The 19974-nt window shown below is 37.6% G+C and overlaps 1 protein-coding gene across 1 annotated transcript; it reads left to right on the forward strand.

Moving 5' to 3' along the window:
* Positions 1-1037: 1037 nt before the first annotated feature.
* tcf25 (transcription factor 25) lies at positions 1038-18383 on the forward strand. The gene is made up of 18 exons (XM_022745396.1): positions 1038-1405; positions 2065-2211; positions 2336-2407; positions 2642-2763; positions 3333-3398; positions 3507-3589; positions 5625-5755; positions 6147-6246; positions 7086-7179; positions 7307-7399; positions 8701-8806; positions 8916-9075; positions 9276-9363; positions 9625-9783; positions 10032-10122; positions 10747-10826; positions 10958-11033; positions 16161-18383. The coding sequence occupies exons 1-18, from the start codon at positions 1181-1183 to the stop codon at positions 16326-16328; spliced, it is 2061 nt and encodes a 686-aa protein (XP_022601117.1). The 5' UTR covers positions 1038-1180; the 3' UTR covers positions 16329-18383.
* The last annotated feature ends 1591 nt before the right edge of the window (positions 18384-19974 follow it).

Below are 19974 nucleotides of genomic sequence, written 5' to 3' on the forward strand. Positions count from 1 at the left end.
CACCTGTGTGTCGGGGTATGGTTAAATTAACAGCACTGGGACACTGTAGGTTTGTAGATTCTGCAAAATCAACCAACTGGGTTATGCAAATGTAGTAGCCCTTAGAACAGAAAATTAGATGCTTTGTGAGATTGTCAAATTCAGGTTTTCTCAGGTTATCTCTCAGAAAGGCAATTGCAGTTCATACATGCTCGGTATGAGTATACTATATTGATGGTTCACTAGCCTACCTCCTGGTATTATTTGCTTGTGCTTATATGCATTAACATGTTTTAACCGCTTGAACCAATTGTTTACATTACATTATTGTATGTATGAATAACTCACACTGTTTTTTGACTACTAGCCTATTGCTTATCTCACTTTTTTTTTTTTAGTTTGTTGTCTGTCACTCTGTTTAGCTGCTTTATGTAGGCTATCACTTAACTTCTCCTTTTCTGATTTTGCATATTGTCTTTTTCATTGTTATTTTAATGATCATAGAAGAAATAGGGCCAAATATGTACATTGTCCCTGTGAAAAGTTAAGTAAAAGGAACTGATGAATAGTTCCGCCAGGGAGGTTATGTCCTCACTGTGTCTATTTATTTGTCAACAGGATTACGCAAAAAGGACTGAACCAATTTGCACCAAACTTAGTGGCGGGATGTTACATGGGTCAGGGAAGAACCAGTTAACTTTGGGGGGGATCCGGTTAAAATGGCGGACCCAGGAATTTTTTTTAATCACATCCCTTGACCCTGAGAGATAGGGCATTTTCGACATTTTCATCAGTTTCTCAGAAAGTAGTGTGCATCTTGATGTAAACAAACAGACACACACATATATTTTTGAGCTCAATGAGTTTGTTGAATTTTGAGCAGATCCGGACAATAATCAGGATATGGTGGAAGAAAATGTTTGGCCTTGGCTGAGGTATGCGTTCTACCGAGTGCGATTCTAGTGGATGCAGTTTTCCATCCATCCTGTGGAGGGCAGTGGAGGGCAATACACAAAGAAGCGTTAACACTAGTAGAAGAAGAAGTAGAAGAAGAAGAAGAAGTGGTAGTAGTAGAAGAAGAAGAAGAGATAGAAACCAATGGAACTGACTGTCACTTTATTGGTCTTCTGTGGCTGTCAGCTAACTAAAAGCTAATTTAATCACAAATATTAAAGTGTATGTGTCCCGTTAGTAGTGGACAATGTCTACCCGGGCTCTGCGAAGGCTCCGAGGGAAACAGCGGGGCCAGGAGGCCTTGGACCTCGGGAATCTAACTTTGGATGACAGCCCGGTGGAGCAGGCTGAGGGTGAGGAGGAGCAGCTGGACGTGGCTAATGTTTCTCACCCACCAGCAGACAGGAAAGAGAGCAGCCGAAAGGCAAAGAAAAACAAAGCTCAGAAAAACTTCAGCAACATTTATGAACTGGTAAGGTGAAGGTGCATTTCTACAACTAGGTGTTACCTACATAGAACGAAACGTTGGTCGTGTGTTTACAGCGAGCTCTCCGTTGATGACCGGTGCTAACATAGGCTAGCCGTGTGGCGTTAGCTCATGTCTCATCTTATTTAACCGTGCTGTTAATCCACAAACATTATATTATAGGTAAAAGTTTGATAACAAAGTGTCTATCAATTGAGAAAATCACTGGGAAGTAGTCCACATCACCAGCTTTAAGAGGATACTGACAAAAAAGTGCAGTGCGTCTACTGTACAATAGGCTTGTTTACTAGCCTTCAAATTATGACACAACATAGAGACATATAGTTAATAAAATATGCACAGGGTCCAACTAATCCCTCCATGTCCTGTTTACGAGAGTACTTGTCCATGTTGGCATTTGATTTATTTGAACTATGACATAATGTAAGGAAATATGTTGTTGCCTAGATGCTGGGTAATCTGAATGAATTTCCCCTAGGGGATAAATAAAATATCTATCTATCAATCTATCAATCTATCAATCTATCTATCTATCTATCTATCTATCTATCTATTTCTTTTTATCAGTGAGTCATCTAGCTATGGGGTTTTTACTCAGATATAGTGCTGCTTTTCTTAACACACATTATTCCCCATTTTACTAGATATGTGATGTTGACAATGAGGCAGAGAAAATCTCACCTGATGAAGAGGCAGAGAAACCAGATGGAAATAAAACAAGTGGCACAGAAAAGAATGACAACAAAGATTTTGACAAACCAGATCAAAAGCAGCAGGACACTTCTACGAAGGTAAAGATAAAGAAAAATGAGAAGGGTGTCTTTCTGTGATTCTCTGATTTGACTTAAATATTCTACTGATCTAAATGAGCATCTTTGCATACATCAAATTGTCATCTCTCTTTCCTTTTAACAGTCTTCATCTGGAGATGGAGCTAAAAAGAAGAAGAAAAAGAAGAAGACAAAAGTAACATCAGTGGATGGACCGGTATGTTGTTAAGAAGGGATTCAGTATCTGCTAACCCACCCTATATTCTTAGAATTAAGGACCACTTTATTGGTAATACTTTTATTAGAATTCATTACAAATAATAAGAAAATCATTTTACTGATAATATGAATAAAACAGTGTCTTACAATCATTCTTCAGCTCCTTTCAGCACCATTCTATCTCACAATTTCATGTGTTTTTTTTAATGACCTCCCTGTCTGTTTTGAGAAGGCTGCACCAGATGATAACATTGATATATTGCTGGAGAATTTGGAGCAGCCAAATGGTCTGAGTTTGCAAAATGAAGATTGTGGAGGTGCCGACAGACGATCTGTTCTACATGTGGAGCACAGGTGACAAGACAAGCATGTTTACAAAAATGGTTCTTGACCAGTGCACGGATGACATGTCTTGGTCATTGGTCAAGTCTTTAGTCTCACTTAGTATAAGTCTGTATCGTACTAGTATTAGTCTGTGATTCCTAATTGCCACCATGTGGTGGCGCTTGACAGCATGTGATGTCATGTCTCTGGTACTGGAAAATATTTATCTCAGGTGATGCACTACAGTGATGAACACAGAATTACAAAAGGTTAAAACGTGTTGATATGTGTTGCACATCTGACCACACACCAAATTGTGATGCTAGAAAAGGCCATTACCTGTCAAAGGCAAATAATCTGTGTTGAAAGCAACACTGGCATTCACAAGCTATTAGGCTTGCATAGGATGCCTGACTCATAATGATTACTTCTAAAGTAAGAATATGAATGCTATTTGTTCAGTATGTCTACCAGGCAACTTGTCAACTCACATGTCCATAATATCTAAATTAAACAGGCCCTGTGTTTTCCTCAGACTATAGTTCTTCCAATGATCCACAGTGTAAATTAACCTGTTATTTTCTGTGTTAATTCATTAGGAATCTCAACCCAGAGACGGAGTTGAAGAGATACTTTGGGGCTCGAGCTGTTCTTGGGGATCAAAGGTAAAAAGAGAAGGAATCATGTTGTGAGATAGTTTGGAATTAGATGGCTCAGGTCCTCTGTATGTGTACAGCATATTGTTATGCTCAATTTTTGTTTTCTTTTGACAGACCCCGACAGAGAAATAGACAGTTTCACCGTAGCACCTGGATGACCTATCCCAAAGACAGCTGGCCTCGCTTCAGCCGCCCAGGTAGCCTTTTCCTTACAGTCATCTGAATTATAGCTTGTACATTTTGTAAATGTGTCATTTCAGGCTGAAGTGCCTGTCTGTGTCCTTTGTTGATACAATGAGTTGCTGGGCTAATATTAGAATATATAGAATATTAATTAGTTTGACCCCACTTGACTCCTGCTTTTCCATTGATATATTATGTAAAAATGAAAACTCTTTTGGCTTTGAGGTGGCCCAGTGGTCTAAGATTCATACGTCAAAACACACTCACACACACGCGGATTGTAGTTATGACAGTCCCATTGCAGGCTGCTCTCCATGTCAACTGAGTTGAAATGACCTAAACAACCTTAAGCGCTTGTAGATGTTTCTGCATCTTGTAGTCCAAAGAAACCATAATCAATGATTTTTCTATGGTGAGAGTTTTGTTGTACTGACGTCATCATAAAGACTGCCTTCACTGAAAGTCACTATTGATGTATTGTGTAATCTTTTTGCTATTGGTTCATGCTGTGGTTGGATTTGATTTTTACCACAAAGGTCATTTTAGGTAGCTATTAAAGTGGCAGACCTACCCTTATCTGTACACAAGGGACTTTATTGAGGACATTTCCTAATTCACTCATACTGTTTCTTTGAGTTAAAGTTAAGGCCAGAAATATGATTTTGCTAATAACCATTACTTTGTTGACACCATTTAGATCACCACTCATACCATCTCCCTCATGTTATAACAGTGTTGCATCACTGCGAAAATATAGGTCGTCTTGCATCTTATTATCAAATTCGCCATGATTAATTCTATCAATCAATCATGGCACGCCGTGAGAAGTCATTATTTGCAGTTATTTTATTCCAGTCAACATGTGTTGGTATTCAGAAAATGCAAACAGCAAACAAAGAATCATTGTCTGTATTTTGAAATAAATCGTGATTGTTTTTTGTTTACCTCTTTACACAAATAATTATCCAAGTTTAGGGGTTCAAAAGTAATTGGACACTTGGCTACTAAATGTTTCTTGGGCAGCTACAGTGTGTGTCGTTTAAGTATTAGTTCATGCATAAAAGAGCTCACACGCTTTCTCAAAATTGATTAAGAGTTGCCATTTAGATTGAGACGGAGATGTCAGTCAATTTGAGGACAAAAGAAGAAGATAATAATGAAGCTCAAAAAAAGCTGAAATCTATTAGATATATCAAATATAATTGTTTTGCCATAATCAGCTGTTGGGTAAATTCTAAGAAAGCAGGCGTTCACAGGAAATCTAAAAAATGGCAAATGACCTGGCAGACCAAGGAGCACAAGTCTTGTGGATGAGCGTAAAATCATTGACATGGTGAAGAAGAATCGCTTTATATCCGCACAGCAAGCCAAGAATGCCCTCCAGATATATATATAGATATATATGGCTGCCACTGATTCAACTGCTGATAGGAGCAATGAGATGAATGTTGAGTTATACAGGAGCATTGTGTGCTCAGATTCATCCAAATGCATCAAAACTTACTGGATGACATTTCATCATTCAGCAGGACAGCGATCCTAAATTTACAGCCACAGCAGCCAAAGAGCTTTTCAGGGTGAAGAGGTGGAATATCTTCGACTGGCTAAGTCAATCACATGATTTCAGTCTGATTAAGCAGCACTCCACCTGCTGAAGACCAGTCTAAATGCAAGAGCTGAAGGAGGCTGTAGTGATGCATCATCAGGGAGGGTACAAAATGTCTTCTGATGTCTATGGATTAAAGACATGGACTGCAAAGGATTTTTCACAAACTAATTGTATCTGTCTAATTACTTTTGAACCCTAAACTTTGGGCACTATGTGTCAAAAGGACTATATCTGTCACACCGTTTTTTCTATATTGACCTTAACCTACTCAAATTAAAACTGAGACTTGGGACTTTAATGTAGTGTCCATTATTTCATTTCAACTTGAATGTGCTGAAGCACAGATACTTACGGTTTGGACTGTATCCTCACCTTGTATTACCCTAGTGTGTATTTCTTTATGTGTTGTTGTTTTTAAAACCTGTTTGACGTCTTCACAGGAATCTCAATGACTTTACTGCAGTCAAAGGACGGCATTCAGTACTTCACTTTTGAGCACGGCCGGGACTACCAACAAGTACAGTTCAAGTTCCTGGATGCTGTCGAGTCCATGGATCCCAACAACATTGTGGTAAAAAAAGTTCACCCTCTGCTCAACTTACAACTGAACTCTAAATATGCCAAGGAGCACTGCGGCTGAATAAAAAAAAAAAAAAAAAAAAAGGATCCATTCACTTTCAATTCAAGATTAAAATTCTGTTGCCATCATCTCTAGTGTGGTGAAGTTAGATGTTGACCTTGGTAATTCATCTATTATTTGAGCAATATGAATCATTTCATGCTTGGATTTAGTTACTGTGCTGTTTTACTGAATGCAACAATGAATCATTTCGAATACACTGTACTTAAACTGTGTTTTTATACTATGCTTTGTTGCATTATCCACATCACTCTTCATACAGTTAAACTGTATGTCTTTGTCCATCCCTGTCAATTTGACCATTGTCTCTTTTTTTCTCCAGGCCTTGCTACAACTTAACCCCTACCACATCGACTCCTTGCTGCAGCTTTCTGATGTGTGCCGCATACAGGAGGATCAGGAGATGGCCAGGGATCTCATCGGTGAGGATTATGGGCTTCTTCTATAGATTACAAACAGACAAGACTGAAAATGTGTATATGAACTATTCATAGATTAGTGTGAAGCGGAATCCTTTAAATTAACAGAGAAACCCATCAGAAAAATAATTAAAAATAAGTGCATTTGTAATTACAAAGAAACCCAGTGATCAGCTAATGTATTATAACCATAAGCATACAACAATTTGAGCCAAACTCAGCTCATTTTGGTCCTGCAGGCATTGTGGGTTGTTAGTCTGGTCAGCATATTGCTGTGGCAAAGTGTTTACTTGTTAGATTGACACAAGATAGTGATATAGGCTGCATAAAGTACTGTAGTCAAATCACTGATGATTCCCAATTTTTGTCAGATTATTGGGCGAAATAATCATGGTTATTTTAGTGACGGAGTTCTTTAGTAAACTGTAAGTCAACAAAACAGCCATTGTTAACAAGTCGAAGTTCATGCTTCATGCAAAGCACAATAATAGTTTTATTATCACAGGCCCTTTTGGCGACTGGATAACTAAAATAGTTTATGTAGAATACCAGAGGGATAAATTAACAAAGGATGTTTGTCTTCTTTCCTGGTTAATTTAATAACATTCCATCAGTTGAACTTTAAAATGAGACTGATAAGTAAAACAGTGTTTTTCAGTTCTGGTCTTTTATGTTGCAAAGTCTTGCTGGTTAGGTAGCTGTATGTAAGAACAACAAAATGTGTTTACTACTTTTCTCTATAAATTAAACTATGCAGTGTGTTGTTGCATCGGTGGATGGAGTAAATATAAATAAAAACTATAATTACTTGTCTTTTTTTTTTTTTTTTTTTTTTTTTAAAGAAAGGGCCTTGTACAGCTTTGAGTGCGCCTTTCACCCTCTATTCAGCCTGACCTCAGGTACCAGCAGACTTGATTATCTGAGACCAGAAAACAGGTTGGTTACTCCTTTTTCCTCTTTTTTTTTTTAAGTTTGTGAGGCATCAGTTTGACCTTTTATATTATTGTTCATATCTTAAATTGTGTTTTAAGGAATTTAACCATTCAATAATCTCTGTTTGCAGGGCTTTTTATCTTGCTCTTTACAAGCACATGATGTTCCTGGAGAAGAGAGGATGTCCACGGACGGCTTTGGAGTACTGCAAACTCATCCTGAGGTACAAAGACAAAAGCTCAACCTCTGCGAAAGACAAGCTACAGAGTTAATGGAAAACAGTGACATTTTTAGATAAGATTACAGAAAAACCCATATTCTTCTGCATTTACAGGTCGATCATTAACATAGCACTTACTTCAGTAACAGTCATTAGGTCCCTGGTCTCTTTATGACTAACTTATCTACTCTATTATCTGGCAGTTGACAGTTTAGACACTCTTTTCTTTTACAATGAAAAGTATTACATATGATCACATGGCTTACTAGCTAAACAAAAAGAACTCTTATTTTCATGAATAAGGTAACCACCGAGAGCAGTCATCAGACTTTAGATATTCTTCAAAGACTGTTAACTCAACAACCACGTTTATAGTCTGCTGATGGTAATTCAGTGTGTTTTATGTTTAGTCTGTTGTATGACTACTGATATTGATCAAAGATGTACCCCTTATGTCATTTCCAAAGTCAAAAGCAGTTCCTAATATGTGCTATTTTATTGATGATAGTGTTTTTTCGAAGACATTCAAATGTTTTTCCAAATTTGTTATACTATATAAAAGTGATACAGTGAAAAACAGGATAATGTTAGATAATGGTTATGACCATGATAAAATAATTTACATTTACATTAGCGATAAAATCTAGAAACAGGCAGTGGACATGTTTAAATCTCACATTTCATTAAAACCTCACAGGTCATGCTGGTGCAGATACCACCTAACGTAAGGCTATATACACACTGAGAGGGTTGTTTTCCCACACACTGCTACCATCAGTCTGCCATAGCCTGAGCTTTACAGCCTGTCCATATAATGGTCAATGCTTATCTATGATTTTCATCAAACTCTGGCTTCCTGACTTCATGGCAGCTATGTTCTGGTCCTATGTAAGGCAGCAGGGTGGGAATAAAAGCTGATGGCTGTCCCCCTCCAACCAGTAGTGATTAAATCTCTGTTTAAAAGGGCAATATGATTGATAAACGAATGTTGAAAAGCGACTCACATATACTGTATGACATGATTAACACTGTCAATCCTGTGTGAGAAAAGAAGCAATAATTGTATTTTTATTCCCTTGTTTGTTTGTTTTTTAACACAAACTACATTCTGTATCATCATATAATCTCAGATAGTATCAAATACATTGTGCTGGGCTTTGAAGGAAACCAGCAAAATTAACTTATTTCACTGTCATTGTCAGTAGCATTTATATTCCACCCTGGAGTGTGGGGTAAGACTTATACTTGGATTCTTGTTTATATCAAATGCCTGTAGTAATCATTTGCTTGTACACTTTTATTAGTTTGGACCCAGATGCTGACCCACTTTGCATGCTCCTCCTCATTGATTTCCTGATGCTGCGTACCAGAGAGTACCAGTCTCTCCTTCAGTTATATCAGGACTGGGAGGTAAAGAGTGCTGTCATGTTCATATGTGTGTATTTACATGTGATTTTAAACTGAAGTTCAAAGTTTACTTATCAGTCTGATACAGAGATGGTTTGTTGTTGCATTTCAGGAGCACAGAAATCTGTCCCAGCTGCCAAACTTTGCGTTTTCCACTGCGCTTTGCCATTTCCATCTCAGTCAGCAGGAAGACATGGATCCTGAAGAAAGTGACAAACAAAGACACAAAGCTGACCAGATGCTGCAGGATGCTCTCATCATGTTCCCTGGAGGTTAGACAAGGATACAACCCCCAGCATATAAATATTTAGAAACGATTACCCTTCAGTCATTTCTTCGCATTGTTTATGGCATGGCTAAATTTCTGTTTATAAAATAGTAGGACTTTCCTGCCAACGCCCTTGTCACATCAAGCTATAAGGTGAAAATGTGTATTTACCTATATGTGTTGCTGTAAATGTGTTTTCTGCAGTCTTGATGCCTCTACTGGATCTGTGCACTGTGCAGCCAGATGCTACTGTCACCTCACATGCCTTCTTTGGCCCCAAGAGTCAGATAGGGTAATGTATGCTCCATAAGCGTTACATAATCCAGCATGTATTGGCATGAAGATGAATTTATGTTAATATAGCATGGTGTGATTTATCATTTATTATTCAGTATTTCATAGCCTTCAACTGTAACACATATATTATATTATTGCTATAAATCTTTTCATGGCCTTTATTTTGAACCTTATTTGGCATGAGTTTTGCTTTTATGTTTTTCTTTACTTCTTCAACCCCATCTTTAAAAAGTAATCCTACCCTCTCTGTTTCTAGGCAGCCCCCAGCTCTGGCTGAACTGACAGCTCTGTATGTGGGGAGGACTTACAATGTGTGGAGGGAGGCACCAGTAATGCTTTGGTTGGAAGAGTCTGTGAAAGAAGTGCTGCGTCGAGTTGATGCCAAAGACCCTTTAGTGGAGGATTGCCAAAACAAGTAAGATCTCATTGATCTGCTCACACTTCTGCTAAGCTTTTGTTTTTTCAGCAATAGAGACCTTCATTAATTGACATTGAAAAGCAAACTAAAAATAGTAAATGACATTGCATTGTAAAAAGCTTAAAGGACTTAGGATATGATTAGAATTTGTTACCCAGTGAACTGGGACTTACCACTGTACTTCAAATGTCTTCATAATTGAGAAAATTGTTCTCAAATCCGTCATTGTCATCACTCCGTTGTAGGAGAAAGCAGAGGTACCAGAGTGCACCGAGGAACATCCATCGCCACGTCCTCCTCTCTGAGATCAAGGAGGCCACCTCAAGTTTGCCTCTAGTAAGAAATGATCACCTACAACACTTTCACTGTATCCGCAATGTCCTCAATCCACTCACCGATAGAGTTGTGATCTAGATGTGTGATCAGCATCAATCGAATTTTAAAGATTTCAGTATTTATTGTGAGTCATCTGATAAATCAGAATCTTGTCAGTTTTGTTATGTAAGGTTTTCCAATTATTCTCAAAAGGCACTGGAGTGTAATGATTGAATAATTTCACTGCATAACTCCTGGCCTCACTCTCTAAGGTCCCAGTCTGAGATCATCTTATTAAAGTTTATATGAGTGCATGCTCCGATGGTCCTGATCTATAAATCAGATTTCACGCTAGCAAAAACTTCTGTGGATCAAATTTGAGATTTCAGTGATGCCATGTTGAAAATTTGCTGATTAAGTCCTCCATAACTGTAACTCATGGTTTGAGAGCATCATTCTGCAAATAGGGCAATTGAAAACTAAAAGCTGTAGCAAAAGGTAAGTTTTGTCAAAGGATATGTGATGTGTATATTGAGAATTGATTGGATAATAAAATGCTGATCAACACTGGAGTATTCATGTATCTGAACTCATGCACCCCTGGGGAAGTGATTCTAATCTTGCTTATTTGTTTGATATTCTCAGGAGGTGACCACTCAGCCTGTGATGGGCTTTGACCCTCTACCTCCACTGGACTCAGTAATATCGTATACCCGACCAGAGAGGTAATGGGAGACCCATAGATTCCATCGTAGAGTCAAAGAAGAAAATATTGTGGTTTTCAATCAAACACGCTTTATATCCTCAATTTGCTTTAACACTTCAATGAGATGCATGTTTGTTTGTTTGCATATAGGCAGCATGTTGGTGCATCCAATGAGAGTACATTGTCGCTGTTTTTCCGGTCGTTGCTGCCAAATTTCAACCTTCAGGTGAGTTGCATGGATCAGGCCAGGTAGGTCTGGAAAGATGTGTGTGATTGTATAGTATGTGGGGCAAAAAGAGTCAAGTCAATTTTATTTATATGGAGTCAGATCATAGCAAAAGTTATCTCTGGGCACTTTATATAGAGCAGGTCAAGACAATATTATTTGCAGAGGCCCAGCGATCCCCCATGAGCAAGCACTTAGCTATAGTGACAAGGAAATACTCCCTTTTTAACAGGAAGAAACCGTGACCAGAATCACGCTCTGGGTGTGCGGTCAACAGCCGTGTTGAGAGAGAGAGAGTTACTTTAGAGTTACAGAGAGAGTTATATTGTTCAGCCTCATACCATCACTGCTTTCCAACCACTAATCAGAGTAAACCAAATTATTAAATTAACAATCTATGATGCCTATCTGGAACATTGGATAAATCAAACCAAAACAAATGTAATTGCGGTCTGGCCCTAAGCCATGAATATAAATTAACCGTAGTATCTCTTTACTGTCAGAGAGACAATGCAGAGACAGATCCTGACCAAATACAGACTCAGTGACTACAGTCTAATCACAGAGAAAGGATGGCAAAAGAAGTCCTAGCTACTAACAGAGGACTGAGTCTGTGGTCACTGCACAACAGGGTAGGTAGAGACAGAGCTGCACCTCCTCTTACAGTGTGACAAATAATATCTGAGTGGAACACTGGAAATTTGGTTTGTTAATACCAAACTTAACAGAGCTCAGTGACAGTGAAAAGCAACAGATTCTATTAGGAAAGGGACATGCTAATGTCAAATCTGAGGGACACATAATTAAAACATAACTGAATGTGACAAATAATTAGCCTCACATAGCCCATACATACAGAGCACACACACATATCTTTTTTTTGTTGTTGCCATTTTCGTATTCTTTATCTATTTAATAAATTGTATTTTATCACTTATCCTCGACTCTTTGGCAATATTGTTCATCTGCCATTCATGCCAATAAAACATGCTGAAATGAAAAAAATTGAGAGAGAGAGAAAGAGAGATGGAAAGCAGGAGGAAGGAGAACATAGCACAACGCAAGTTCCACGTAGGGATGTATAATGATCATCATTAGTAGTAGTAAGCTAATTGATCACTTTCTGATTGCACTGTTGTTGGGAATCATCTGAAAGTTTTATCAAGTGTTTCTAAATAATAGTACCTAAAGGAACCATAGCTAGGGCGAAAAGAATTGGTCGAAGCGTAGAACCCTCTGGACCACAGTGTCTAACTACAGATGAATAGTATTTAAAACAGCAGAGTGCGGTTCATTCAATGCAAATTAAATGCTCGCATCTCTGTAATAGATGTGATGATCAATAGTATAAAAAAATCATGTACAGAGACAAGTCCTTTTCTCATACAATTAGAAGGTCATTTGTAACTTTTCACCAGTGCTGTCTCTGTGCTATGATGCTCTACATGTACTCTAAATCCTGACTGAAAACCCTCAAATTAAATATTGTTATGTAGAGAGTCATACAACTTTTGGGAGTTAGTGTTATGGAAGACTCACATGACGGTTGTCTTCCATGACTTAAAACATATTTCACTTGTTCCAAATATTCAAAGATCAAACACACCCTAAAACTGAATCTACATATGGTATTTATATTATGCTGTATATCTTAGTGGTGAATTTTAGAAAGTCTCTTCTCGAGCTGAAGAGCCAACATTGGTGATGTCATCTGAAGACAAACCTTGGTGCTGCTACTATGAAATAATAGAAAAACGTCTTAGGACATGAATGAAGAACCCATGGTGTGCATGTGGGGACATCATGTGATTAATAGCTGTAAGCCCTACAGATAAAATTAATTTGTCTCTAACTAATTGTGCGTGCACAGAATCTGTGAATGATTCACAGTGAACTGACGTGCTTCAAAGGGCGTCAACTGCTGCAATTGTAAATTCTCTTTATGGTGCTCTGATTTCCTGCAAGATGTCCAGAGAGTTGTGTTTTTTTATTGAGCTTACTGTCCAAAGTCATTGAAGGAACACAACATAAAGGTTGGGTTTCCTGTTTAATGATTATGGAAATAAGATACAGATAGACCTATTAAGTAGCAGGACCCTCCAGGGCTGGTGGAAATATCTGAACTGGTCAAAGATCAGGGGAAAAAATCTTAATACACATCCTTGACTGATGAAATATTTCCTCCAAAGACTCATGGTAACCCTAAGGGGATGATGACTGAAAAATATCAAAGAAGGCATATGACCTTGTTACAGTTAATTCTGTCCATGATTTCTAAGTGTGTCACTGAGGAACAAAACAATAACAACATTCATGAGTGCAAACTTGTTTGTTGCCTTGATTTGGCTGTCTCTTCCCTAATTATGAAGTTAGATGCGTATATAAATTTAAAGGTTATAGAGCCAAGTTTACTTTCCCGTGATTATTGTGGGATATTTTGTCAATCTTGAATGTTACCTGTATCTTGTGTAGTGTTTTTTTTTTTTCCATTTCAACAATAGCTGGCCTTCATTACTATGGCTACATTTTGAGATCCAAATCCACCATACTAAGCAGCCGGTCCCATAGCCTGTGTTGCAGTGAAAAATGTTTTTAAAAAGGGTTAAAAAAAAAAAAAAAAAAAAAAGGGACACAAACATCAGAATTTGTGGATTATCTGTGTCCACTTCTGTCTCATGGACTCATCACACTTGGGAGTTTTTATGGTACTATATTTTTGAGATTGGTATTTGGAAGAAGTGGATTATTTGAGATCTTTCTATCAAAGTAGTGGATGTTACTTTGAAGCTGCCGTCAGTCCAGTGGACTTGAAAAACAAACATTTTGAATTAAATTGTAGATAATTCACTCAGTTATAACTTGACTTTAAATTATTTTAAATGTCAGCAATATATTAAATTTGTGGTGGGGGTGGTGTTACATAAATTGAACTAAAGCAAGTCATTCTTGGTCCATTCTGTCCTCAGCAACAAGTGAGTGTTTGCTCTTTCCACTCATTTACTCCACATTATTTGCTTACCCCTCGCTCCCACAGAATAGACTGTAGTTTGGCCTACATTGTGTGACAAATTTACTCAAAGACCATATGGCGACAAACACATTTTGCTGTAGAGCAGGACAATGAGATGTTCATCTCATTGATTTTCAGTCCAAGTCTTGTGGGCTTTTAATCCAAACATACCAGCTCTCACAGCTTTTTAGCTGAATACAGCACTGTACCTAACAATGATATTGCTGTCATTTTACAAAGATTTGATTAGATAAATACCATTATCTGAATTATCATTAGATATAGTAAACAGAAATTATATGGAGTGGTTGTTGCAGGCTGACCACTGCAGTCTACAAGGGTGTGACTTCAACAATGTAGACCTCAGTTTGCTCTGATCTCCTTCCAACAGTCAACTGATCTAATCTTTTCCTCACCTTAACTGGCTCATTTTAGTTGCCAAAATCTAAACATACCTTAATTACAGACGGAGCAGATCAGAAAACCATTATACGTGACAAGGCTTATGAACAAGCTTACAGTTTAGGTAGGAGGACTTGAGGGACATTCAAATGAACTAATCAACCCTCTGGAGTCAGGGTTGATGTTTTCAACCGTTTGTACTCCACATGCATCGTCTCAAACTCTGGATCCTCCTTTTGTGAAGTGTATAAAGCTGTCAGATAAATAACACAGGTGACTATAAAACTTTACAAATCTTTAATTGATCTGTGTTTTTGTCATATGCGTCAGATTTGGCCCTATAATAAATATGGGCTTGATAGCATCTAAAAGTAGTAAATCATCACTGTTTACGGGATGGTGAAAGGAAGAGCAATGTGAATATGCTTCTTTTACAGCATCGTTGAGGTTTCTGTAATTTTTCTTTAACGAAAGAGGTTAATTCAGCTCCTGTGACAATTTAATTTCCCTCTGGGGATTAATTAAGTCACCTATCTATCTCTCTACCTACTGAACATTGATTTCATCAGGGAGCAACTGTATAAATGAAGAAAGCATGCACCATTCTCCACACAGAAGCTGTTAATCATAACAGCAGAGCTGCATGACTGGGGAGGCTTTATCTTGTCAAATCATAATCATACTAAGCATTGTATAATAACATATATAGATGTATATTCATATTGTAATGTCGGTTGATAGGTTCGTGTACTGTATTGTAATCCAATTGGGACAGTCTTGTGTGGGGAAAAAATATCAGATCATGAATTTATTCTGTGTCGTAAAAGACAAAAAAAATTCTGACTTCAGCATCCTTCAGTGGTAGCAAAAAAAAGGCACTGTGGCCGACAGCAATGTAGTTCACATCACGTGGGCATTTCCCATATGAAAGTGGTATTGGTTGAGTGGGCTGAAAGAAGCAAATATACTGAACACTGGTTTATTTTATTCTTCTACAAAAACAAACTTGCCATAATTTGAAAGGTTCCCATCTGACATGTCTGTATATTATATACATCTACATTATCAGGTACACTCACACACAGAACATGTTGTGGATCGGCTATACATGTTTAATGTTAACAGATGGGCCCAAGGCATGTTTCCATCAGGACAGTTCCATCCATCCTGATCGTGTTATCCACTTATGGAGAGGAAGAGATACAATATGGATAAAACAAACATAGTTAAGACAAAGGAAGATCTTTTTTTTACTGTTAAAGTTACATGTCTGAAAAGAATATAATGTTATATAACACAAGCCTAGATTACCCTGGTATTGATGTGTTGTTATTTGTGTTTGATCATGTACCCATCAAATGGGACCATTTAGTTAATAACTTACCAAATAATAAAAAAATATATATAAAACAGTACAACCAGTCCTTTCTTTTGACATCATGAAGTGCTTCCGGTGTTGAACCAGTTTTAACTATTGCAGGATTTTATTAAAATACACTTAACAAATAATAAAATGTAATAAAATAATCAAATATACCAATGACTGTCTCGTATTGGATAACAATTTCAGAAATCAAGTGCAACACTGACAATGAATTCTATATCAAGTATGTTAAAACAGAATAGTTGTCAGTTTCAGAAAGCCAAATGCTGACAGTGAAATGATTCAGACTCTAGGCATGTGTATATTCATTTACGTCTCTTTCCTTGTAAAGGGTGGACCGAGGCAGGAGGATGATATGGAAGTGGCGCGAGCTGGTCAGGAGCTGAACCAGGAAGTGAATCGTCTTATGGTGGCAATGAGGGACATGCTGGCAAACATCAGGTTTCAAGAGCCACCAAGAGAGGACAACCCCTACAGAGATGAGGAGGAATGGGACTGAGAGGAGAGAGACAGGGTGAATAATAAGTGTTGAGGAGGATGAAGAGGAACCAAGAAGACAAAGAAACTTTCAAAAATGAATGTCGTTAAGAAAAATGAAAATATTTAATGGAGGTTAATAAGAAATGGAGAAGGACAAATATTTTTAATTGTTACATTTTCAGATTACAAACGTGAAAGAAACAGAGGACTTGATGTCTGGAGCCTGTCCACTTCTCTGCCTTAGTGGCATTGATGAAACAAAAAGGAATATTACTCAGGGGCAATTCAGTGAGAGCTTGGGGAACCTTTTTGTCAGAGGCAGAAAACAGATTGGTTAGTTGAACCTGTCATATCACTAAAGTTGACAGTGTTATTTACAATAATTAAACAATTCCATCATCTCCAGTCATTGTGAGTTGAGCAGCACCTACACTTAATCGGTGCTACTCTTCTTCGTCTAGTTTCTGGCTTACAAAGAGTTTTTCATGCTCACAAAAGTTTTTGTTCTTATGCTGAGTGGACGATCTGTTTCACAAATTCCAAATTTTGCCTTGCAGCACTTTAACAGTTTTTTTTTTTTTTTTTTTTAATAAGCCACAGAATCAGAAAGAAAGTCATTCTTCTCATTGACTAAAGAGACAAGCTCCTGTCTTAAGATACTTCATTGGGAAATCTTTTTTGCTGCAGGAATGGAATTTCAAGGCTAATTGATAATAACGAACACCTTTGTTGCTCTATTTGAATATGGAAAAATTTCAAACAAACAAGCATTTTTGAGGGGATCCTGTGACCATAATCATCTTGTACAGACTTTACTCTGATGTAAAAAACATATACATATATGTATATATCGGTAAAGTTTTAGAATGCCTCAATTTTTCCAGTTGTTGCTGTTGAAATTTATATAGTGCAATGTCTGTCTTTCTGAATTGACTCATTCAGCAGCAGAACACCCTGGTGTCATTCTTTTTACAATGGAGATGAAACATTGTTTAGAAAGTTCATCCCAACAGAAATTCCCACGAATGTGTTGCACTTGTAGTTCACTTTGCTTTCACCTTCTGTCCAGTTCATCCCAAACCAGCTCCATGAGGTTTAAGTCTGGAGACTGTGCTGCTCTTGCATCATGTGAAGCCTCCAACTTCTTCTTTTCTTGTATATTGCTATCACCATTCTGACAGCAGTATACAGAACTGCTTTCTGCAGTACAGTATTGTCCAGATAATACATCACAGGGAGTAGCAACACAGTTTGCTCCAATACTGTCTTTGTCCAGACAGACGGTTTGTAAGTCATCAACAAAAGTTGAGGCACCTGTAGGAATTGTTTGCATTAACTTTCAAGGCTTCATTTAGTTCCACTGCTGCAGCAAAGTTGTAAGTTAACCAACTTCTTAATCCCTGAAAAACCAGTATTATATGAAATTTACATGATTTTTCAATTTTTGGTGAACTAAACTCCTTTTTACCTTGGGCAGCTTACCACTAACCTTGATGCCATTCATCCACAGGACTTAAACTGCAGAAATTTCAAGAAAAAATAGAAAAGTGGGGGCGCTCTAAAACTTTTGCCCGGTAGTGTACTGTATATGTCAGGTGAAGGAAAATTAAGTTAAGAAATCAATGTATGTGAAACTCTGTATTCACTCCCCAGACCTCTGTGACTTCCTACTAAATAATTGTCTAGTGAAGTTCCAAAATATGGCATGGGACTCCAAAACAGGCGAAAACAAACATTAGGTTAAACAGGCAGATGAAACACATTAATTATTTGACTACTATTTATTATGTTTTAGAAAAGTTAATACAAGTTCATTCATTCCTGACAGGGCAAATAATTACAAACACATCTGAGTGAGATTCTGTTGGGACTGATAACCTGCTTCTCCTGTGACTCGTGGAAGCTCAGTTGACATGTTATTCTGAAGCCTTCATGATTAATTCAGATTTCATTTTCAGTATACATGATTTTGAATTTTAGCCTTGTCTGCTGCTAATTTGAGCATTTACTGAATCCAGACTATGACAATGCTGGGAATCTGTTCTTTGGTCTTAATTAAAAAGAAATACTTTGATTCATTGGTTACTTTTATGACATTTGTCACATAAGCATTTTACATTTCATTTTCTTGGGCATCCAGTCTATGTTTTTTATTCCTGTATGATATTAATAATAATGATAATGATAATGATGTTTTTTTATATAGCACTTATCGGAATTGGGGACTACAAAGTGCTTTGCAACAATCAAACAAAACAAACAAACATGCAGACACATTCCTTAAAATTGAGGGAATAAGGTAAAGAAAATACATTTTCAGAATACAATACAGAATACAACAATGCAAATAATAACACAAATAAACCATATCGTTGCTGCAGGATGTCTGCTGTTTTCCTGCTTTGTTGTGCTGCCTCACTCTTGCTGTGTTTGTTTGACATTGATTCTTACATTTCAGTTTGAGTTGACTCACCAGTATTTGATTATTTGTGACCTACTCCGAATAAAACAGAATAGAGAAATGGCTGGAATTTTTCAGTAGCCCGCTGCTGTCCATCAACTTATATCCAGTGCAAGAGTATGGCAGATAGTTTCTAAATTTTGCCCAAATTGATTTTAATATTTCCTTGGTGCTCTCAGTCATTTACTCATGACCTCACTCTATGAGGGCTGATTTAACTGCACTGAAAACCTGGGGCTACAGTAATAATTGGCACCACACCAACAAAACAGTTATTATTTCTAACATGTTATTTTTCACCATTCTCCATATGATTATTCTTTTTCTTCATAATTATGTCTGGAGTAGGACGCTAAGATCCCTGACAGTGTGCAAAGCCCTTAATAAGATTTCCATTCGGCGGCTGTGGCTCAGGAGGTGGAGCAGTTGGTCCAACAATTGGAAAGTTGGTGGTTCAATCTCTGGCCCCTCATGTTCCGCATGTCGAAGTGCCCTTGGGCAAGATGTACAGTAGATCAGTGAATGAGTGTGTGTGTGTGTGTGTGATAAAGATGTGCTGTATGAATGTGCGTGTGAATGAGTGAATGTGCCTCATACTGCAAAGCGTTTTGTAAGGTTATTAGGATTAAGACTTCCATTTACTATGATGTGCTCATTTTATTTTCCAGTCAAACCATGACATAAGAATACCAGTTGGAGCCTGAATTTTCAAGTATCTCTTCTGTTTTTTTCTCAATTAGAACATTCATTTTTCATTAAAAAATACAAACTAACAAACAAGAGTCAACCTAGAGGCTTTGCAGTCACATAGAGGACATAAATTCTGGAGACACTGAACAATTCACACTCACACAAACTATAACTGTCTATACACTAACTTTTTTTTTTTTAATCAGTGAGCCACATGATGCGTGTGACTGTGCTTGATGGTAAAATGATGTCATTGTTCCTAGTTCACCTGGAGCAATGGTTGAGGCTGTGAGAACTTTTCATGTGACGCATCAGCAGGATAGAAAGGCTTTCATATCAGTGGCTCAGAAGGAGCTCTGTGTGTGTGCGTGTGTGTGTGTGTGTGGGTGGGGTGGAGGGTGGTCAGAGGATGTTTGATGCAAGTGCTTTCAATCAGTGCTTTAAAGGCGTTGAAGTGACTATTTCACTGTGAAGCAGGTAGAAGCCATTTGAATGATTTGCAGCACTATACTCA

The sequence above is a fragment of the Seriola dumerili genome, unplaced genomic scaffold (genome assembly GCF_002260705.1).
Source record: "Seriola dumerili isolate Sdu_G_001 unplaced genomic scaffold, Sdu_1.0 BDQW01000003.1, whole genome shotgun sequence".
NCBI classification, from domain to species: Eukaryota; Metazoa; Chordata; class Actinopteri; order Carangiformes; family Carangidae; genus Seriola; species Seriola dumerili.

Excerpts from the sequence above, each read along its gene's own strand:
- tcf25 (XM_022745396.1), top strand. The coding sequence starts at position 1,181 with ATGTCTACCCGGGCTCTGCGAAGGCTCCGAGGGAAACAGCGGGGCCAG. Across the intron at positions 2,408-2,641 it reads TAACATCAGTGGATGGACCG|GCTGCACCAGATGATAACAT; the intron begins GTATGTTGTTAA and ends TGTTTTGAGAAG. Across the intron at positions 5,756-6,146 it reads TGGATCCCAACAACATTGTG|GCCTTGCTACAACTTAACCC; the intron begins GTAAAAAAAGTT and ends TTTTTTCTCCAG.